General features: G+C 41.5%; 1 protein-coding gene across 2 annotated transcripts in view; it reads right to left on the reverse strand.

Moving 5' to 3' along the window:
• Positions 1 to 306: 306 nt before the first annotated feature.
• Positions 307 to 23,535, reverse strand: part of LOC112574951 (G-protein-signaling modulator 2-like) — a 63,717-nt gene continuing 40,488 nt past the window's right edge. For both annotated transcript variants that reach the window (XM_025256382.1, XM_025256381.1), the window contains 12 exons: positions 18,002 to 18,137; positions 14,198 to 14,340; positions 8,768 to 8,891; positions 8,507 to 8,622; positions 7,903 to 8,167; positions 7,565 to 7,641; positions 6,878 to 6,930; positions 6,551 to 6,624; positions 6,044 to 6,175; positions 5,755 to 5,917; positions 5,250 to 5,443; positions 307 to 4,929 (listed from right to left, as the gene is read on the reverse strand). In XM_025256382.1, the coding sequence (XP_025112167.1) occupies positions 4,744 to 4,929; positions 5,250 to 5,443; positions 5,755 to 5,917; positions 6,044 to 6,175; positions 6,551 to 6,624; positions 6,878 to 6,930; positions 7,565 to 7,641; positions 7,903 to 8,167; positions 8,507 to 8,622; positions 8,768 to 8,891; positions 14,198 to 14,340; positions 18,002 to 18,137 (1,663 nt within the window). In that variant the 3' untranslated portion in view covers positions 307 to 4,743. The remainder of the gene's footprint in view (positions 4,930 to 5,249; positions 5,444 to 5,754; positions 5,918 to 6,043; positions 6,176 to 6,550; positions 6,625 to 6,877; positions 6,931 to 7,564; positions 7,642 to 7,902; positions 8,168 to 8,506; positions 8,623 to 8,767; positions 8,892 to 14,197; positions 14,341 to 18,001; positions 18,138 to 23,535) is intronic.

Genomic DNA, 23,535 nt, shown 5'->3' on the forward strand with positions numbered 1-23,535 from the left:
CTTGAGTTCCCCATTTTGCCCTAGGAAAATGGCTTGCTTTTGCTTCATAATTACAGTCCCGGGTTGTCATCTGAAGCAATCTGCTTAGTGTTGTGTTTGTTAGAGCAAACGTGAGAAATACAGAAAATATGCAAACAATAAGTTGAAAATACAAGTTTTTTGATGATCCATGGTTTTAAAACTGAGCCACGTTTACATTTTTTTTTTTTTTCGCAATGTGATTCAGGGTGTAAGGACAAAATAAATAATTCTTCATGCTTAAACAAATCGTGCACTGCCATGATGATAGATAAACACAAGAATAAAAAGCTTATGCAATCATTTTATTCTCACATTATTAACTAATGATAACAGTAACAACTGCAGTAAGCACTATGGTACTATCCTAAGGACCAAATACTGAATTCTGGACTTCTTGTGTTGAACATACAACTCCACTGAGATTCTCCAGAGCACATGATTTCTCCAATCAAAATCAGGAAATGAAAACAGTATCACCCCATGAGAGCTACACATTTTATTTGTAAAAAAAAAATGTGCTACAGATATAGCACACATTTCTATTTGTGTTGCATTCCCATTAATAACTTTCCCACCACCAACCTCAAATCCTGGCCATTCGCATTCTGATGTACACATAAACAAGTAAAATAACAAGTTCTTGCAAAAGTTGGGAAAGAATTTTTGTTTCTATGCAAGTACAGCAGATCTTCCTCAACATTTGCAAGAATGAAAATGTAATTTCAAATGTCAGCATACTTAGAAATTTTGGGTGGGTTTTAATGGCATTTCTGAAGCTAGTAAAAAAAGTTTTCAAATTCCTTTGGAATTTTGTGGACTCAAAGAATATAATGTAAAAAGCTTTTTTCCTTTAGAATGCGAGTAGTAAGTTTTTTTCCTCCTTACTGTGGACAAACCACCCCTACCAAACTGGGTACATGGATGCACAGAGACAAGCAATATAACTTCTCTTTTCATTGGACAAGGTGATGCATCAATTAAGCATTATCCATGAAAAAATTATTGCCTTCTATATGTGGTACAATCTGCTTTTTTGGCAAGTGGAACTGACTAATGCAACTGAAGACTACTATCACAATTAACACTATTAGGCCTCTGATCAAGCTATATGCAGTTAGTATTTTAAGCCATGAAGCCAGTCAACAAGCATTTTCATTATGTGAACATACAATTGGAAAAAAACATTACATCTTATTTATTCCTCCATAAAGGTAATAGAATTTAATCTCAGAAAAACTATATGTAAACAATTCACAGCAAATACCTTCTTTAATTTCTAAAAAAAAAAATTTTCTAGGCAAATGGTTGTAAGCAATGATGTTTGCAATGGATGTCAAAATAAATTCCTGCAACCACATTGTAAACATTTTCACAAACGATTTATGCCTTTAGTCAAAAAGTCATCTACTGCCAAAAAAAGCATGTGAATGCACACAAAAATCTAATGAGTGCATAAAGTATTGTATTTTTCACTAATTTTGCATAATTCTATTCATGAAGCATTTGAGATGACAAATAACATTTTAATTATTTCAGATATATGAGGTGCAAAATATTTCTGGGAAGCAAATCAATTTCAACATGCATCCTTTTCTGATTATCACGAGCAATGGTAGGCCAAAAAATACCCCCTCCAACCACCAAGGAGACTCAGACAAAATTATAAAATTCAAGGCTATAGTTAAGTACAAAGGAAATTAACACAAACCCACATGCTCAAGCCGATACTTTCTTCTAGAGTGTTGGAATAGAAATAGTCAATATTCCGAAATGAAAAACAGAAAGGACTCCTTACACATGTCCATCTCTTGGAAAGACCAAAGTAGCACAAACACAATTGCAAGACAGTAAAATGCCATTAAGTAACAACTTTAACAACTTTCAATGCTTTTTTGGCACTTAATTCCACCAGTCTGTTGCATGAAGTCAAATGTTTACCCTTTAATACCCTGGTAGTAACAACTAAAATAATCTATACCACGTGCCAAATCTCATAGGACATTTATTTATGCCCATAGTTTTTGTTGCAAAGCTCTCCTCAGATATGTTTGCATCATGAAAGCTGTCATTATCATTCTCCATTGGAAAGCAGAATATGTACAAAAAAAAAAGGCACCTAACTCTAAACTATTATTAACTAGTTTATACACCAATGAAAAGGCCTTAAAATTAATTTACAGCTGTTAGCTTGTAAGTACAGCAGCTGCATGACTGTTTAAGAAAAGTTTTTTTGCTTCATTTGTTTGTTTTTTAGTTGTAGTTTTTTTTTTTTAGTTTTTTCTAAAAGCTTTTTAGAAGTCACTCTCATACCTGTGAGCGTAACTGATACATGCTACTTTACTTGCTGTAGTAAAAGTGATCATTGGTGGCATTTCTAATTTGCTTATCAATCTCAAATGCAGTTACTCTCTTTAAGCTGATGGGTATTGGTTGTTATGGAAGTCACCATCTTCCAGTGACGTTATACAAATTTGATATCTAATTCAAGCACATAAGCATCAGCTTACTATAACAAATGCTGTCTGCAAGGAAAATCTTGAAACTTATTGAAAAATTTTGTCACTTGTATCTTTGTGGAGTTTGTCTGAATTGGTTTATTCATTTTTTTATAAGGCAGAAGTTTCTACAGTATGTAAGTCATTCTTCACATTTGTTGAGGCATGAAATAAAATTTATTTCTTATATCACAAAAGTGAAAATTCAGAACAAGAGAACTAAAGATCTCATTTTTTTAATGATCATTACCATATGAACAGATGATGTCAAGTGCACACATGCTTGCACTTGCAAACAGATGATGTCATATGCTCATTTTCACATTCACACTTGCAAGCACACGGCAACGTGAGGCTCAACTCTATAGTCTGGTCTACAGGATGAAATCTTATTCTCACCTAACACTGGATTAATTGACAGAAGACAGCACAAGCAAACTGTAGATGTTCTCAAATACAAATTCTCTACTCACATGTGAACACCATCAAGGTTATTTACAAATTTTTAAAAACAGAGCAAACCAGACTACTTCATAAAGCTGAAACACAAGTTCTCTTCTATGCCCTATGCTGAAGAAATGTACATAATAAAGTGTTAAAAAGCAGAGCATGATGAGCACAGAGTGCTGACTGGTGATCCTTATCTACACAGTGCCATCTACCTGAGTGCTGATGAAATGATTAAAAAACAATAAGGCATGTTTCACTGCAACATGTTTGTGATTGCTGTCTTTAATTAGAACTAAATGGTGAATATTTGCCGGAAGTGAAAAAATAAAAGCCACACCCCGACATGCCTGATGTAGGAGACTGTGAACTGTCATCGAGATGAACTGTCTCAACATGCTACCATTCTATTCGAGAGAGCTCAAACAAGAGTAAAGAAATGCAATGCATTCATTTTTTGATGGAGTAAAAGAGTCAAGATTTTATCCAGGCAATAACAAATGTTCAATGGCCATATAAATGTGAATACACTGCAGTCTGTGCAAAACACAATAAACAAAAATCCTGTTCAAATCCACTGGCCTGTAAAAAGTGTCAAGTGTATCTAACAAATAACAAATAAGAATTATTTCTACACATGCTAAAACTATCAATCATTAGCTTAAAATTTATTAGATTTCAATTCAAATGTTTACAAAGGGCTTTTCTAAGAGACACATATCTGACTATGCATTTGGTTAAAAAAGCCCCATGCTAAGACACTATTCCAAAACTTCTGATCCCTTCTTTTTGAAGTCAGGACCTGATGGAAGCTCAAGGAAAGATAGTCACCAATCTAAAGAAAATCTCCAAGCATTAGAATAGGCACTGTTAATTTTTTTCCATCCTTGTACAAACTTTTTTTTCCAATGAAGAATTTAAACCTTGTTCTTGCTGTTACACAAAAATTATCATATGCTTGATTCTGAAAATTTAATGAACCAAAACAAATTTACTAGAATTCTTCTGTTCTAGTTTGAAGTTACTGCTGTTATGTCAGTGCAGACGTCATTCAACAGACACTGCATCACTTTTAAGAAAGCAAGAGTACTTAATGATTCATGCAGCCTATGCTTCAAAATAATCCTATCATAGAAATGACAGTTCGAGATTAAAAATTTATACATATAATACATTTGAAAAAAATACAGATAAACTCTTTTTTTCCCCTTAGCTCAAAAAATGCCTTTTGGCAGTATTTCTTATAAAAACAAAGGCATCATGATGTAGTTGTTTATTAAAAAAATATGATGGTAGTTTCATGCTTTCTTGCTGTATGTTGTGTGGCTATGTTTGTATTTTTATTGTTTACTGTGTATGTGTGAGAGAAAAGCGGAGGGGAAGGAGAGAAAAGAGACTGTGCACATGAACACTGCATATAAAACTGTCCTCAAAGCAATTAGTTACTAACGTGGAGAAGAACACAGTTTGAAAGAAAAATAAATTTTTTAAGGACTTTTCTGTTGAAAAGTGGAAGAAACTACCATTGTTTGATATTCAGTTTTATTTGCACAGGTAAAATTCTTTGCTTGCTTCTCAATGCAGCCATAATTTTTCTCCAGATGATGGCACCTTGAAAGCAGCTCTAGTACTCCACCTTGTCTGCATAAATGTCATATTCACTTTCAATAGCACAAATCACTGTGAAGGACACAACTCAAGACTGCATATCAGTAACACATCTTGATGATCACCTTTTGATCACTTTGTCACAGAGCAAGGAAAAAGGGTCTGAACAGCACTATGTTCCCTTTTTCTTCTTTTTGCCAGGAGTGTTCTGGGTAGGCTTTTTCGGCATGTTTGAGCGCTGCTCGTCTAATCGACTGGACTGGACTTTCATGATAAGGCTGAAAAAGTCCTCATCTGGAACAGTTGGATGTGGCAGCTCTTTTGGAAGTTCACTACGTTGATCTTCCAGCCTAGTAGCCTGTGGAAAATGGAAAAAGGATCACGTTGAACATTTTCCCTGCATCACGGGCAGATTATCAACTGTCAGCTTATTATTGTGAGGTGGGGTGATGGGTCATATTTCTAGAATTCTTAGCTAAAAACAGAGGCAACGACAAAATTAGAGGAAGAATTACCAGAGCCAAAGGCAAGGGTTAGGAAACGAGTATGAAAAAAAATTACAGTAGTAACAATAAATTTTGCGATTAAACTGATCTGTAAAATTAAGCAACCTTACAAAACAAATCCACACGCACACCCACACATCCAAGCAATGTAAACAAGCAAAATCATGTTTACCTGGCATCGCATAAGCATCTCAAAGAAACTGTCATCTGGTACTTGACTGTCCTGCCCACTGGTCAGCAACTGATTGATGACATCACCTGAGTTCAGGCCTGGGAAGGAGGGTAGAGATGCCCGCTGATCATTCATGCGTGACCCCTGAAAACCTGCAACCATGTCCAACAGTTCTTCTGTCCCTGGAGAGGCCACTGCATGACAAAAGATGGATTCCAAACCATTTTTAAATAGGAAAAATACTGTTATTAAATGTTTCTAACATTTAACTATTGAAGAGACGGACCAAAGGGCAGTGAGGTAGAATGTTTTCAAACGGTTGAACACTTTCCCCCTTATCATTTTAATCTCAATTCAGTATAGCAGAAATACAGCAAAGGCATTTATGTAACAAAATGAAATTATTGTTAAAAAACCAAAAAAAAAGAATTAAGTATTGATGCATTCTATTGTCATTGGAATACATCTGTATCTTCAGAAAAGAATGGTAGCAAATAAAAAGTACCCAGTGAAGCCAAGTCCTTAGATTTGGTGTCTGGGTGAGCAGGTGTGGCAGGAGCACTTTCAAGAAGACGAAACGAGCAGCGTTGATCATCAATGCGTCGGCTTTGGAAGCGTGTAAGAAGTTCAAAGAAACTGTCTTCATCCATGTCGTCCCCACTTCCATTCTGCCAAAAATGTTAATTGGAATTTCTTTTAAACTTCAACTCAGTGACAAGCTGCCCAATCTACGTTTCGAAAATGCACTGTTTATGTCACCACAGAGCTTTAAAAAACAATATTTCAAGAATTACCTTGATTTCTCCATTGTCTATTGGTGTTTGCTTTTGTGCATGATGGGTATTGTGGTCCATGTCAGTTGCAATGCTCGCAGACTTTTGGACTTTCTGTTTGGGCCTTGCACCACCCTCTGCCTTGCCCTTGTCCTGTTGAAAATCAAGGGGTCACTAACCACATGTCGTTATAAATTGTTTAATGTGAATCCACTTTACAGCAACTTAAATGTTTTTAACTTGCTGTCATTTAACGCAATGTGCAGCTAAACCCCTCTATTAAGACTTGCTAAGATCCACAACAATCAGGCCGTAACTCAAAGGGTTCTCAGTAGGGAAATCAACCAGTCTGCTTTCATTCCAGGAACTATCTTCAAATACCTATAAATTCAAGTTCATTTATTTCAATATTGACAATAAAACACATTATGATACTCTCTACCCCTGGCTTAAGTGTCCATGACAGCTGTTAAACTCTGTAATATCAGAAACAATCAAAACCAAAGCAGTAATATCAAATGCTGTTACCTTCTTATCAGGGGTAAGTTTCATTATCTCCATGTTTTCCATACTAAATCTTCTTGCTCTTTCTGGTTTTCGACCTGCAAAAATAACATTCTTAATGTGTGATGCCTAATTAAGTTCAGTCACTTATATATTCCCTTATCTTTGTCAGCAACAATACCTATATCCCTAGTATGCATAGACATGCAAAATGTGCACAGACAAGGTTTTTTCCAATAAAAAAAAATAAATGCATTTTACAACATTATTTTGTATATGCACACACAGTGACACACTTCTATTTACTCATTCATATGCACTTACACACACATATATTTCCAGGAGACTTACTCATTGCAACATCGGCAATATCTTCGCTTTTTCTTGCTGCTTCACTCTGATTCCTGAGGGATAAAATAAAATTAGAGGATTACTGAAAGGGAAGTTAATGCAGGTTCAGTTGCATAATAAAGCAATATGACTTCACAAAGTTTAATCATTTCTTAAAATGAAATTGTTAGCTGTGGACATCATGATCTCTGTGTTTCAAAACTTTTTAAGTTTAGAAAACATACATTTCCATTTCTTTTAATCCAGTCTTTATTGGCTTACTTTATTCACTATTCACTTTCTCCACATTTAACAACCAGAAAAGTTTGGCCAGTTTAAAGGCTTAAAAGCTAAACTTTTAGCTCAGGGCAGGAAAGAATGATTCAACCAGAGAGGAAGGAGCACACACAGTGCCAGCTACTTAAGTGGTCATTCTTCACTAATTGCTTTCATCTAGCGTAGCAAGGACTCTCATCCCCCTTCCCTGGCGAATCTTATCAATTTATTCCTGCCAGATTGTGAATTACATAAAAATTACAAGCAATGAATATGTATAAAAGCTTCCAAAGGAAAATTTGTACAAACAGAGAACATGGTTTTTCTGCATACACTCTAAAGACTGAAGTGAAACCCCAGCTCAGGGCTGTGTAGTTCAATAAACGTAATTACTGTAATAATTTTAAGTAAAATGTAACAATAACAACGTACATATTATGAATGCCAAGCACAGATTTCAGATCAGACAAGTTCATCTGGGCAGTCATTTGTCCTGTCTCATCCCCTATCTGCACACAACAAAATAGGCTGACAACATATTTCAAACCTGCTTCTAATTTCCTTACGATATTTAAACTCTGCTTTCTTTGGATTTTCTTAATTTTTTTCCAAGTGAAGTGTGCGTCTGTATGTATATATATATATTGTGATAAAGAAATGTGCTATCACAAGCTGAATAGGCCAGAAGTATATACTTTACTCATACAGGGAATACATCTTCATAGATACAAATTAAAAATATATTAAAAGTTTTATTAACAGCTTCCAACCTCTTTGGAGATCTCTAAGTGCTTGTTGGCAAAATCTAGTGCTGCCTCATGGTTCCCCAGGGCTGAATGTGCATTGCCAAGGCTCCAGTAGGCTCGGCTTTCGCCAACACGGTCCTGAAGCTCCCGAGCTATGCGAAGATGACGCATGTGGTACTCAATGGCTAGAGGAAAGTCCCGCAGCAAGGTGTAGGTGTTGCCCAAACTGTAGCAGGCTTGAGCTTCTAGAGCTTGGTCTTGAAGAGACTTGGCAATGGCCAGGCTTTTTCTGTACATTTACAGAAATCAGAATATTATTCCATACCATGATAAATATACAATTTTTTTCTGAGTACCTGGTTTCCTACGCTGTGTGCGTGCATGTGTGCTGTTTGCTATGCGGTTTTAAGTTCTACAATTCTGAATTGTAATACAGAGATGTGAGGGTGTGCATTCATGAGAATAAAATGAAAGGAACAAATAGAGTGAAGAGAGAAAGAGAGATGAGGGACAGAAGGTGGGGAAGGGGAACAAGAAGATGAAGTACTATGAAATGTTTGTAACAGGAGCAATAGCAAAGTAAGCAAAAAGCTCAAATACTATTGCTAAAGCCATGTCTTAAACTTACTTGTAGTGCTCTGCAGCAATTTCAAACTCGCCCAGAAAGATGTGTGCGTTGCCCAAGTTTGTGTATGCTCTTCGTTCTGCTGCCTTGTCCCCAAACTCTTTCGCAATAGACAGGCGCTGTGTGAAGGAACATTCAGAATGATACATAATGTGCTGATATTAATAACAAACAGCATGTGTGCATGAATTACAAACAGAACAAAAGTATTAAAATGTTCTGCAGCCTACTACATTCACTCTGAATCTGTTCAGCTATGCTCACCTCTTCATGGTAGCCAATGGCCTGACGGAAGTTGCCCAAGAGGTAGTGAGTGTTGCCTAGGTTACCACATGCCCTCCCTTGTGCTGATCTGTCACCTAGCTCCTTGACAAGTGCCAAGTTCTCCCTAAGGAAACACACAGAAAAGAAGTACTGTAACCTAGTAACAGCCTTGACCACTGCACCATGATGACAAAGGTTATATAGGTTATAGAGATGGGAGTGAGAGGGCAGGCACAGAAACCCTCCTCCTCCTGCTGATCCAAAAAGACACCGTTGAAGACGTTAGTTTATTAGCATAAATTTATAGTATACTATGTAGTATATAAATAAGTCTTCAAAAAAGATTTGAACAATTAAAAATAAATATACATTAACAAAATGTCCCATGTATCAAACTAATTTCTAATGGAACATAGCTTTTTCTTCTCAAACCTTAGAAATTATCAGTAAGTTCACATTCACAAGACAATTTTTAAAAGTTTTATAACCAATAAAAGTTTGATTTAAAAAAAAAAAAAGACACCATGAACTTTAATCTTTACTTATCTCAACCAATTCATCACCCAAACTCTCTCCTCTAGTCATGTTAATTTTTATTCGTTAAATTGACATTATCAGTCTACTAAAGAAGTATGACATGCCACAAAATCAGATAACTAAGTCCTGAAAGAAAGGAAGGGGAAAAAAAAACCAAACGCCTTAGAACCCACTTCGTGCTTGCAGGCATTCACACCACTTCATGGAAAATCTTGCTGAGCCCCTACCTTTGATTTTTGGTCAAGCCTCCTATCAACCGTTACCAGCTCCTGGAAATCGAGGGAGAGTTGTTCTGGGAGGGGAAGGTAGGGGGGAAGTGTAGGAGTAAGGCAAGCCACATGCAAAAGTCGCCGGCGATCGTTTCAAAGCGATCGAACTGTAGCTGGCACGGCGCGGCGCACTACTACTCCAACACACAAGTCTTCTCTGGCCTGGCACGGCCGCCAAGGACTAGGGAGCGGTGAGGGGAGCTGGGAGGGGAGGGTAGGTCTTCTCCGTAGACCTGATTAGATTTTAGAGAGTCCAGACGCACGAGCCCTCGGGGGTCATCGCGGCACCATTGCCTCGCCAGTCACACTGGCGAACAGTGAAAGAGAAAAAAAAAAATAAAAGGGAGAGGGAGATTTTTTTTTTAAAAAAAAAAAAAAAGGTGATGCTCCGGTCTCTGGCTCTTGCCGACACGCAGCACCAGGACTCCCTTCCCCTACCTTCTCCTGCCGGCAGTCATTTGAGGTTACAATGCGTCTGTACAAAACCCCTCCCCCTTCCTTTTTGTCCCTTGCACAACACTACCTCACTGTCTTCGGTTTCCTCCCCTTCTCTCCCCCTCGTGTCTGCCTTCCCTGACTCTTTTCACTCGTCGTCAACTTTCCTCGCCTGCAGCACAGAGGTAAGAATACGCCGAAGGTAGCAGTGGTCGTGTTTTCAGGCTGACTTGCGTTACCACCGCCTTGGGGAGGAGTCTGCGATGAAGAAGCGGCCGCCAGCACCAGCACGCGCCCTTCTCACACTCCTGCCGCAGCAGACGACGAAACTGTTGCAGTTAGTTCCGGACTTCTACTTCACACGCAAAAATCCATTTTTTTTCCAACCGTCTTCCTACTGCCAAGGTGGACTTAATTTCCTCCCCGGCTCTTGTCTTTCCCCTTACGCCCAACTCTTTTGTCTCGGTCTCTTTCTGTATCTCGTTCCTCTTTGCTGGAAGATTCAAAACAGTCTGCGCATCCCCCGTAAGCTGCAAACTACGCACACGCCGACATGTGCGCACCCGACTCTCCACACATGCACACGTTACTGCGCAAAGCCTCAACTCCCTCAGCAGGTGTGGGGTGGGGTGGTATGGGTTTATTCCACATCAGGCAAGAGTGAGTTTCAGTTTATCCCCCAAAAACGACGCGCTTCTTCCTTTTGAAAAGAAGAGTGAGAGTGGGTTGCGTGTGCACGCCGCCTCGGTTCATTACCCTTGCTCCATCAGCAACTATCCCCACCACCTCCAGCCTTATCAGCCGGGGTCTCCGCCGGTGAATTTGGGATGAGCAAACGTGAGGACGTTTAGACTGGCCGACCCTCACGCTTTGCTTGATTAAATCACTGAAAGTGGGTACGAGAGAGGGGCTCCGATCGCAGAGTGCGCGGTCCATGGAGTAGGGAGAGGAGGGAAAGTCGAAAGCTCTGTCATGCTGACGACTTAATGTTGCCAAGCGCAATCCACAAGCTTTTCTTTTTCTTCGTGAGAAAAAACACACACGTTGATGAGATCAGGTCAACCAACACAACACAGTCAACTTTCTCCCACTCCGCTCTTAATCCGTACGCCGATTTTTTTCTTTTCATGAAGGTCCTCTTCAGACAAATGACGACTTCAGACAAATGAGAGTATGCGCTACATACATGGTGAGCTAATCTGACATTCCTCTGTGACAGTGAGGCGCTGTTTCTTCTGCGAGCACAAATCCTAACCGTGAGTTAACCCCGCGTAGTAGCTAAAAAACCTAGGAAAAAAACCCTAAAAATCTTAAGGAAAAAACAAACACAAGCAACAGGAACAACAGAACAAAAGAAGAAACGCCTATACAAAAGAGAGGGAAAAACTAGAATCGAACACAACTGATTAATTCCACCTGAAGAAAATCTTTTGTCTGAGAATGCCAAACAAGAGATGACAGCTAACGACAGCTGTCCTCACTGCACTTTTCTGGCTCAATTTCCAGAAGAAATGCGATATTGTTTACAAAGGACCTGGCGAATCAGCACCTGGCGCTTTCTCGGGCAGCACAGAGATGACATCGTGTAACTACAGACGGCACACCTGTCAGCGGCCATATTCTGAAGTCTCCTGAAATACTTCTGTGTCCTGAAGTATATTAATATATCCAATATCCAGTACGCATGATAAACCTAAGCTGAAATGTTTTCGACAAGAAAACAAAAAGTGAGGAAAGGAAATTATTTCTAAAAATAGCGCTGTCTGCATGAGCTGAATAAGAAGAGAAAAGATGAAATCTTTGGTAAAAGAAAGCAGACCATGATGCAATGTGCTGCTGCTGATGCTCTCTTTGAAACTCAAATGGACCCTGTACTCCTTGAGGAAATCCTAAAGTTAATGGCAACAAGCGCCGGTGGATTAAATTTATTCTGTATATACATCTCTCTGCTTTGTCCAAACGTTCCATTGAATCTCGTCCCCACACCGTACTCAAGAATTTGCTCAAAGCAGTTCAGAATCGATTGTTACCCAGTCCCTTATACAGACTTACACTTTCAGTAAAACGAAACAAATCTTCCTCCAGCAGTGCCAACTATGCAAAAGCACGAGCTGTTAACACCAACCTGAGCGATGCTTCATCTGACTGGAAGACATGCACGGATTTGCTGAACTAAGCCATCTTGCTGTTATAAATACAACTTGCGAGCAACAGAACCCTTCAGCATCTGAGAGGAAATTTTTTTTTCATGCTTGCCTAGTGGCAGGTGAGAATGCCGATGTTTGAAGCCTTATACCTTGAAAACTAAGAATAACTATGTACTCATATTTTGGGAATTATTATTTTAAAAAATGAACTTAACCCGTTCATAATCAAAAACTACTCATTGGTGCGGACAGAAAGGGCGACAATACTTCACAGCTGGTGCCGAGGAGAGAGGACAAAATGCTCCTCTCTTTCCATATGGATAAAAGTATAGATTATGAAGTCCTCTGAGACTCTTCAAATGACTCATCACTTGGTGCTACCTTCACATTTTCAATATATTGTCGGATGCCAACACACACACACTCGGTCTGCCTCGTGTTGAACGTGGTTTTTTCACCAATTTGCAATGGGCACGAAAACCTTTTATAATTTTGTTTTTTGCTTGGTTGGTTTTGTTGTTTTTTACCACTTGCTACTTGTCGGTGATTCTCTGGAGCAGGACCACCACCCAAGCAACAGGTGTATCAGCGCCACCTCCCCTACAGACACAGGTGGACGGATCATCAAATCAAGCGTCTGTCTCTCGCCTGGACTCTCACCCTTCCTCATCCCCACCCCGACCCCGCTGTCACCTGTACCGCGATGGCCATTGTCTCTAGTTATAAAGCCTCGATAAGAATTTTTTTCTTTTCCGCTTCTGTTTGGTTGGAGGGGGAATGGGGTCAATGTTTTAAAGTTGAGGTCAAAAACTGTCGTAACCATAAAATCGAAAAGTCTGGAGTATACAGAGTTGCAGTAACGTCTGTACTCTCCGTTTACCTTGTGTCTGCGACCCCAGGCGCGCCAGCCGATCAATGTTGTCATACTGCTGCGGCGAACGGTGACACGAGGCAGCCAAGCGAGCAACTACACTCAAGCAATGAGGGAGGGGGATAGCGGGGGAATGGACAGAGGCGCAAATTTTCTTTCCCACCCTCTCTAATTCAAATCCACGCAGTCTGCCCATTTCTCTGTCTTCCAACAGGTTATGTTCGACGTTGGACTGATGTGAAGGGAGAGGGGGAAGGGGCCAACCTAACCACACGAAGCGCTGGATCCAAGTTACACAGGGAGGGGACGGTACAGGCAAGGCCTGAGGGAGAGGGGAGTAGCGGCCAGGTGGGGGTGGATATCCTCGGGCTCATCTGGCATCCCTCCACATACTGTCGTGGCGCAATCTCGGGAGGGCGAGAGATATTATTTATTAATTTGTCGACAAGCTCGCCGCTTCTGAAAGTCTACGCTACATGGTCGCCATTCGTTCGGCATCGTCAGGCCCGGGCAATGACGTCATCACCAGCAGAAACATTCAGCGGCAGGTCTGCTGTCGCTCGCCAGTTGCTTCTGTTGTTGGTGTCCAAGGTTACCGGTGTGAGGTGATCAGTGGGATGGTAAAAGTTTTTGATCAAAACACTTTGCACTTAAAGGCCCTCGTCCGATCCTGGACTATGCGGAGATATGTCCTTATGTACCCAGCCAACATCTCGTTTTCAAAAATCAAAGACTGAGAGTGCAAAGTGATGAAGTGTCACTCGGTAAAAGAAGACTTCGTCACCTAATGAGAAAGCAATGACACCATCTGATAGCAGAAAAGTTTGTACATGTCATCACTTCGGAAACTGCTGGAGCATCTCTAATCAAACGCCTACCGCCCACATGTGACTGGACGTCTGCAGGTTGTGATTCCAAAAGACAATGTCAAGATCGTGACAGACATAACAATGATGAGTCTGTTTTCTCAAACACGGCACTACCAGGTACCTGTATCCACCATCAACAGTGGTCGTAAACTCACCGAAGTGCACGAAAATAACTTCCGGCAGAACTTCATCACTGGCACTTTGTAAGTGGAACATACAAGTTGTTACAATCAGCACAATGACTTTATATACCTCCTGACTAATTTCTTCTTCAGAAACAAATAAACAAAGAAAAGACTCACTCATAAAACTGGGCGGCCTGTTGCAAGCACTCCTTGACCTGTGGCGGGAACTCTCCCGGATCCTGGTTGCCCGTGCGGCCCATGTGCTTGCCCTTGGCATGCCACACATTGCCGAGATTGTACAATGCGCGTGCCTCCCCCAGCTGTCAACACAAGAGACCAACAGTAGCAGTTAAAAAACAAAGTCAAATAAAATTTAAGAAATTTGAAACATGAAAAAAACGAAATGCTTGTTAATTTATCCACATGACTAGTTTGACACTAATGTATACAAGACAGGCATTTGCGCCTAACTAGCTCTCTGGTATGTGTTCTCATGTACTCAGAGGATCTTCGACCCTGTCTTTCCTCTATACTCACTAAATTTTGAAAGGGATTTGTGAAAAAAAAGGGGGGGGTGTAAAATAAGGTGGTCAAAGATTTTTTTCCTACGTGCAAAATTCAAAAGAAGTTAAATCAATTGTAAAATGACATTAACATAACTTTTAAAAGAGCAAAATCTTGACAATTAAAATATTATTGTACCTCATATTTGAAAAAATAAATTGATGATGATGAGGAGGAGGAGGATGACGACGTAAAGAGCAGCGTATCAAGATTAACGAATTGCATCGTCTCACATTTAAAATCACATGCGTCATAAAGACACTTTCTAACACGCACGCGAATGCCCTTCCACCCACACACCTCGTACACCAGTCACAACACTTGCACTTGCAAAACAAGCAGTATTCCTTCTGATGATTGAAAAAAAAGCAAGTGTCTGGTAACTAAGGCAGCAGTTACCTAGCACTCTACTAACCACGTGTGTACATCTGTCTCCCAAGAGAACATCGAGAGCAAGACGTGAAGCGTCTAGAGACATAAGTGTGCCTGTATGTATGAAACAGACTGGCGGCTAAGGAAGAGATTTTTTTTTCTTCTTTTCTCACAAGATTTTTTTTTTTACAGAATCGGGGAGGAAGAGTAAAGACTGGCTGTATTGTGCTTACAAAGTGTTTGGCTGAAACAATGGTTGAACAATTAGAAGGAGGGAAGCAAGAGGGGGAGGAGAGAGCGAGGAGGGAAGATCGCAGCCATGATAGCAATCGCCGCCAAGAACAGGAAGCGGAGGGAATGAGCTGACACAATTAAGTCCATGGCAACACCTGCCCCTTCCTGCAAATGAAGCCGACGATCGACAAATTTCCATTGTGGGGTCGCCATGTGAACCTGCCGTCTACATGCACTTCACGAGACGAGAAAAGCGCATGCCTCTACTTGTTCCTTGTTAAACAATCTTTTTTATAAAAAAAAAAACCGGAACTTTTGTACTGAAAATGCCTATTTGAAATGAAAATGAAAGTTGCAGTATAAATGATTATGAATGGAGAATGAGAACTTGATGTAAACATTTTATTTATAGGTTTAGCCTATATTTCCTGAAAAAGGATTAATAAAAATGTTGTGTTTTTTTTAAATTTTTATCTCTTTCACTCACATCGGGGAGGGAAGTAGAAAGGCTGACTACGTTTCCTGACAGCGTGACAGGGAAGCTGGAGACGAGACTCCATTCGCACATCGCTTTGCTACGTAAAGACGATTTCCTGAACTCGTTTACGGATTAGAAAAAAAAGGAGAAAAAAGAAGGAAGCTAAAGCATCAGGAAGATCCTGGGGGCTAGATGTGCACGGCTTGATGCCAGCTTCACGGCCAGCGTTTTTACAAACGAACCATTCCTGCCAGCCGCTGGCCTGACTGATCGGCGCTTAACCACGCAGCTAACACTTATTAGCGAGGCGTCGTGCACTTGGCTCCAGGTCTGGAGGTCGGGAAAGATGATTTAACTTTCAGCTGCCCTGTAGCCCTCTTGACTGATGATGTTCTCCTTCAGCAGCACTCCCTCCCCAGATATGCCGCCTCCCGCTCCGCTGCGCCCTCGATGATCCGAACTTAGTTGCCCATGAAAAAACGCGATGAACAAAAAAAAATGGGATGACATGGTGATTCGATCAGGCCATGGATGCCCGGCAGCAAATAAAGCAGTAGGTTTCCTCCCATGTTGCCGACGACGGCATTTGAGAGGCGACCACAATATCGAAGAAAAAAAAGCAGGATCAGGGATGACATTAACCTGTATGACAACTTATTTTCTTTCTCTTTCGTCAACTGTCCAGTGCCACTGACATACAACTACAATATAAGCCCAGCTTTTCTGCTGCAGCAGTTCAATTTTCCTAAGCAGAGGTTGTTTCTTTTTCAAGATCGAAAAGATCAGAGCTGTTTACCAAGTATCATGTCAAGGTGATATCTGATTCTCTCTCTCTCACACACACACAAACCCTAAAGCCCGCTGCAGCATGGCAGCTTCACCAGCATCTTTGAGTGTCGAAGGAGTCAAACAAATGCCAATTGCGATCGAAACAAAACATAAACTAAAATCCGATTGAATTTCGGTTAAAAGCTGGGTCGGCTATTATGACACACACACTCTCCCTAACAGCCGACAGCCAGTCTGGTTCCCAGCCATCTTGGCCACCTGTTTCCTTCCACGTCTTAAGACTTGCTTTATTTTCCCCGCAGTCTCACGCAGTCGATGGCTGGTATCAACAGTCTCTTTCACGTCAGGCGCGCCATCTCGCCATCTTGGTTCAAACTGACGCCCCATCCACCCCCCCCCAAAAAAAAATCCAGCTGCCGTCTACTACATTCCCATGCAGACAGGAACCCTTGCGACCGTTAGACAGAAGACTGCTGGACCACAGTCCTGCCATGTACGCGCAAAGGGATTAAAATTACAATAATAAATGGCTGGGGGAACACCCCAGTCCTGTCCAGAAAGTTGGGTGTTGCATTCAAGATGGGGAAAAAGCACATTTTCTATCTTCCAGGGGTTACAAAAATTAAGATAAAAGGTTGTTCTGAATCAAACAGTTCTTTTTCGTGAGAATGCACGATTAAACCCGCAATAATTGGTAGTTTGGGGCAGAAGACACCAGAATGACCAACAGCTAAACTAGGTGAATGACGTCGTCATTTAGGTCTGTAGGTACGTGCACTCATATGCAGCTGAGGCACGGTTTCCTTGACAGCAGGAAACACCTAACTTGTGACACAACTGCCAGCCGGATAACTCAACCAGAACAGGATTTCAAAATGCCTACATGAGGATCCTGTTGATATGAAACAGCACTGCTGAGAAAAATATTTTATTTATAGCGGGTTTTTTTTTTAAATACTACTTGTTTCTAATTTCCAGTTGGTCTGAGTGTGTGTATCTGTCTCGTTAGATAACGAACCACGAGAATCACACGAGTCTTCCTGTCTTGCCTAGAATGAGTCCGGCATTGGTGTTGAGTTCTACGGTTTATTAAGCTGATTCAAAAAAATATTATCAGGCCATCGGATTGACGTTGATTACTTATTTTAACAAACACAAAAGCATTAAACAGATCATGGAGCACATCTTGTCTTACTTTTTTTTTTCTTCTTCAAAATAAATAAAGACAAGTGGATACAAACTGCGCGTCTCAGGATGAAATTTTAACAGGCAAAGCGATAGTAAAAGGGGTGCGGAGAAGGAAGTCTCTGGTAATAAAGGATGAGTAACAATCACAAAGATGAAGAACCGTCTTACCCCTACCACTGGAAAAAAAAAATCCTTTCCCAGCAGTAATATACAAACGAAGCAGCAGAGGCGCTGTAATGTAAACAGTTCACCAGCTATGTACTCGCGCTTGCATGTATTCAAGGGAATGGCGGCGTTTGCGGAAGAGAGTTAAAAAAAAAACAAAACTTGTTGCTATCAGAAAAGTCTGTACTCACCCTGTCTTTTAGTTCTCTGGATATCTCCAAATGTCTCATGCAGCAGATGATAGCCTCGTCGAACTTGCCGATCACCTTCAACGTGTTTCCTAGATTCCCGCTGGCCTTGGCTTCCCCGATGCGGTCTCGACAGGCTCTGCACAAGTGGGAAAACAAGTGAATATTCTTTTCAGATGACCATCGTGCTATTTACACCCACGCGACAAACCCTGACAGTCTCCAGCCACCCCCACCACCACCCACCTTTCTGTGCTCGTGAGATAGAAATGAGAGACAGAGCTGCGCAGAGCAAACTACAAGGACTCGTTGCAGGCACGCGCGACTTTATATATATCTACATCTCCACACACACTCTCTCAACCACGTCATTGTTCTTAATCTGACAGGAAACCACTGAAGTCGCCGACAGCTGTCGAGACCATGCTGTCAATACGAACACTGTTGACCTCCGCGTGTGACCCGCGCGCACGTCACGGTTGCTGCTGATGCTGCTGCTGGGGTGCAGCAACGCTTCCCGGACCAACAGCTGTGACGTCCGCGTCGTCGCTGATGACCTGCAACCTGTTGCTCTACCTTGCAGGCGCTCTCACATCTCTCCCGCTGCTCTCTCGTGCGCGTGCATGCATGTCTGCATCAGTGCACGACTCAAGGATGGACGTTGGGGGAGAGGGGGGGGCGCTGCACGCGGCTTATGAATGCAATGCGCAAAAGACAGTCCACTAGTGACGCGCTCAACACGCAGCAATCAATACTGTTCGCCTTTAAAACAATTTTTTTTAAAGTAAACAAACAATCCTGCAATGCACTGGAGGACAGCAAGGAAACATAGGCTGGCGCAGGGAAGCAACTAGACAGAAACAGAGATAATGAGTTCGCTGCTAGTCAATAACAAGCCGTTACACGTGGAGAAAATGGACGTCAGTGGCCGCGCTGTCGGCTTCTGCAGGATGCGCACGATGCTCCCCAACTCCGCCCCCCTACTCCCAGACCCCAAAGACAACATACGGCAGGTTACTGACATATGGCAGTATCGTGGACAGACTGCCTACAACGACAGGATGTGTGCAGCTGTGCACGAAAGAGAAAAAAAGAGAAGAAAAGAAAAAAAAAAGACCAACATTCCGACTGGTCAGAGAAAAAGGCGGGTTGAGGCGTAGGAATCCGACTTTTGATGTGGCTGGTCTTGGAGGACCGTCACGCCCTGCCTTCTTTTCACCATCTGGTTCCAGAGGACCAGCGAGTCTTCTCTCTCTCTCAGACATTATCGACAACAGGCCAGCGGTGAGAGAAGTCGAGAGAGGAAAAGTGTAGGGGGAAAGACAGAAGGGGGGAAAGTCGGAAATAGAAAGTGGCTGGCATACTTACAACAGACAATCCGCTAGATTCTGCTTTTGCCTACACCTTTCCCTCGGCTTCCTCCGTCAAGCGAGCGACAACATGAGACGGTGTTGCGGTCCAGCACGTCCAGTGTCGGCCACCATCTTGAGCAAGTGTGGGAGTGAGAGAGAAATAGAAGGAAGCAAGGAGACTGCAGTAATTTCATATTCGGGTTCAGTCCGGCTAGCGCGGACGAGGGGGCGATTTCTTGTATTGATTGAAAGCGAGGACCAATCACCGAATCAGGCCTGCTTTCTCCAGCTCGACCTCAAGCTGATGAATGCAACCCCTTTCTCTCACTCCACCCCTACCTCCTCTTCTTTTTTTCAAAAAAAAAAAGGGGGGGGGAGAATCAATATTCCATACGACTGTACTTTTTCAAATCTACGCGACTGCAGAGAGCGAAAAAAGAAAGTGAGAGGTTTTTCTTTCTGTCAGACTTCTACCCTTTTCTAAACATCAGCTTGCCACGTCTTCTCTTCCTGCACCTTCCAATCTTTCTTCCCTCCTCCAGATTAACAAAATCTGTCTCGCCTTGGACGAGAGGAGCCATCAAAAGTCTAGCGCAACGACGCGAAAACAGCGGCGGGTTTTTCTCGCTGTCTGCACAAGCAGCCTCCTTGTCAGGCATCATCTCGCCCATCGCGCAGTTATTTGCAATTTACCCAGCAACTACTCCACAGATGGCAAAGAGAAGGTCATCAGTTCACTTTTCTTTATCTACAACATCGTCGGTGTTGACTTCGCCCCACACACACACATACACGCACGCAATCCTCCCTTTCAAGCGCTCATACTGCTTTGAGACTCGTCATCCTCCGAGTACAGTGTACTGTAGACGCTACCCAACACAAGCGTTGTACTTTCGTATCTGATTTACATAATCCGGAATGTATTTTTTTTTCTTCCTTTACTTACATCTCTACACACACACTAGAGGAGAGCTCAAAACTTATCAGTTTGGTGTTTTTTTGTGTTGTGTTTTTTTTGTTTTTTTGTTGTCTTTTTTTTGCAGGCTCCTGCCCTAGTTCTCTGGATTTTTCTTTCCTACATCCCACCATCTTCGTCTGATGACTGTAAAGCTCTCTGTACCGTCACCACAACAACCACATATGGTCACTGGATTTTTAGTTGCCGTGTCGCAAAACAGATTCTTTTCCGTTCCATATCTACCCACATCGAATCGTTTTAACGTGCACTAATAGCACGTCACTTCCACGGGCGTTACTCCTTACACAATCAGTATACGGACGTCACCCTACTTATGAACGAGTTACATTCCAAAAAAAAAAAATAATAATAAGGTTCGTAACGTGAACTGTTCGTAAGTCGTTATTTTGCCATTTTAATTTTTTAAAAAATACTGCACTTATTACTTTTTAAAATGGTGCCATAAATTTGAGTTGATATATGAGACAGAAGCTTGTGTTGGGCTTCTTGGGGAGAGGGTTATCCCCTTGATAAAGATTCATCTCTTTATCAAATGCTTCGCCAGTCGTTTCATTAGCGTTGTTTCTTCAACATCTGTGAAGGCTTTTGATGATGAAGGCTTACGATGCGCAACTCAAAATTCGAAATCGTGGAAATATTGCAAGAAATTAATTTAACTACACGACGTCTGTTCGTATGTCCGAATGTACGCGCTATATAAATCAAACGACTGCAGAAATCCAAGTACAGTGGAACCTCGGTTAACGACTTAATCCGTTCTGGAGAGTTGTTCGTTATCCGAAAATGTTTCGTTATCCAAACAATTGTTTCCATAAGAAATAAAGGAAATAGATTAATTGTTCCCAGCCCTCTTGACTCGCTAATATTTGAAAGTTTACAGGCTATATAGGTATTTGTTTTAATGAGAACAGTTATAATGCAATATAAATGGAGTTCAATAAACATAAAAAAAACATTAACGAAAGCATTTAAACATCAGAAAACTTGCCGTTTTGACGGCGTGGTTGGAAGCGGGTGTGGGGAGGAAGGGGTTGAATTACTGTTTGATTCCCCCTCCATGAGCACACGTGACATTATAAAATCGGGGGTAACTTCCTTTTTCTGTAGCTTTGAGGTTAAAGGAAAAAACTTGTCCAGTGTCTGCTCCTTCTGCCTTTTTTGTAAAACTCTTCGGTAATACGACATCACATATCCGACAGACGCATGCCACCTTCATACTATGAAATCATTTCCTTTTTCAATTCAATTGTTGGCCGCTTCCTTGTCATTACCTCACTACTATTAATTGCTCTTAATTTTCTTTGGAGCCATGATTGAGAATTATCTTATTAAATAAAGCACAACAATCACTAAATAAGAAGGATGCGCATAGATAAGGAACGACTGATCGTAACTGCGTCTCAGCGCGAATGATTACCTGCTGGTCGTCACGTGGGTTCACGTGGCTGTTCGTTATCCGAAATTTTGTTCGCTATCCGAGACAACTTTCAACGAAATTTTTGTTCGTTAACCGAAATATTCGCTATCCGAGGCGTTCGCTAACCGAGGTTCCACTTACTTGAAAGAATATAACAAAAACTCTAAAAAGAATATTTAAATAAAAAGATGACAAAGTAACCACCACATGCGCGCAATCACACAGCTCCCCCCTACACACACTCATTCTTTCTCGTCACAAACATTGAGATAAGTCTTTGTCTTCAAAGGATGTGAGATTGATGTGCTTCGATTTGGGTGTTTCGCTTCAGGCCAAAATATAATGTACCTATGTATCTATCCACACAGCTGCAGTTGTTGACACAGTTGAGATACCCAACCAATCCACAACCCATCCTTACAACACATGCAAGGGATTTTCTAAAGGATGCTACACTGACACGTAATGTGATTATCACATATGTCGTGAACAGATGGGACAGTAAAGAGCGTTAACACGACAGTTACAAGGACTGCAACGAAAAAAAAAGTAAAAACGTGTTAATCTAGTGATTGAATATGCCCCAAATCCCTTTCATATACCAAAAAATAACAAATTTCTTACTCAATAACCCGGACTGATTCACGATATTTGTGTTTTACAGCTATTTTAGGCAAGAATCGACTAGAAGTAATAGTGTTGTGAGCTTTCGATTATTTTAGGGCAATAATAAATTTTAAATCAGCATTAAAAATGAGATACTGCAAAATTTATAACCACCAGAGCAAGTCACAGATATGCTTGATCCTAAAATTTATAATGCTGATGTGAGATTTGCAAGTGTGGGCAACCGAAAGAAAATCACAGCTGCACATTCGCTTCCCGTCCATCATGAGAGCATTCTCGGCTACTTCGCAACACTTGCTCATTCACCTCTCCCTCGCTCCAAATGCATGAACACTGATCTTGGCGAAAACCTCGACTTCAGCCAGACTTCAATACTCAGCTTGTCATCGTCTCCGGTTTATCGCCGACGACCATCATCCCTTTCTTTGACACGTGTACCACGCCCCTTCTTGCCAACACAGGGAACGCGAGAGCGCACAAGCACCAATACAACACCACCATCATGCCTTGAACAAGCGACCGCCCGCAGCAGTTTGTCGAGCACCAACTCCAAATGTGAAGGATAGCGCATCAGCCCACAATCAGAACAACACACCACCCTACTATAGACCAATCGCACGACCCAAGCTGCACGTAACTTGCATCTACTCCACTTCCATGCACATCGTCCTAGCAGCTTTCACAAGGAACTCACTTCGCAGATGTCCTGACGTAAAATCTCCACGCCACATTACCCGACTACATAGAAAAAAAAAAAAGACGGAGGGCTATTAGCGCATCGATTCCAAATGCGCAAATGAAGACACGCGAACCACTCAATGCACATCCGCTTCGCATTCAGCCACATTCCTCCAGTATTCCAAAGAAGTGAGGCAGGAGCAAAACATGGGCCCCGGTGTTTTGAAAGAGAGTTAGCCCAACACACCCAATAACACTACAAACAGTCAGCACCAGAGGCCCAACCCACCAACCCCCACATCAACACTACACAAGAAGAGCATGGCAAAGAAGTCTCTTGCATAGTTGCCAGATACCGGCAATGCTGACATGAAGTCAAGGCAAGAACTGCTACTCGTCTATATTGTTGTACTTCTCGACGTTCTGCTCATCCACTCACCTTCCAAGGTTTTTTTTTTTATTCTCAAGTGCTATCAACTCCTCC

Source organism: Pomacea canaliculata, linkage group LG11, assembly GCF_003073045.1.
Source record: "Pomacea canaliculata isolate SZHN2017 linkage group LG11, ASM307304v1, whole genome shotgun sequence".
Taxonomy (NCBI): Eukaryota; Metazoa; Mollusca; class Gastropoda; order Architaenioglossa; family Ampullariidae; genus Pomacea; species Pomacea canaliculata.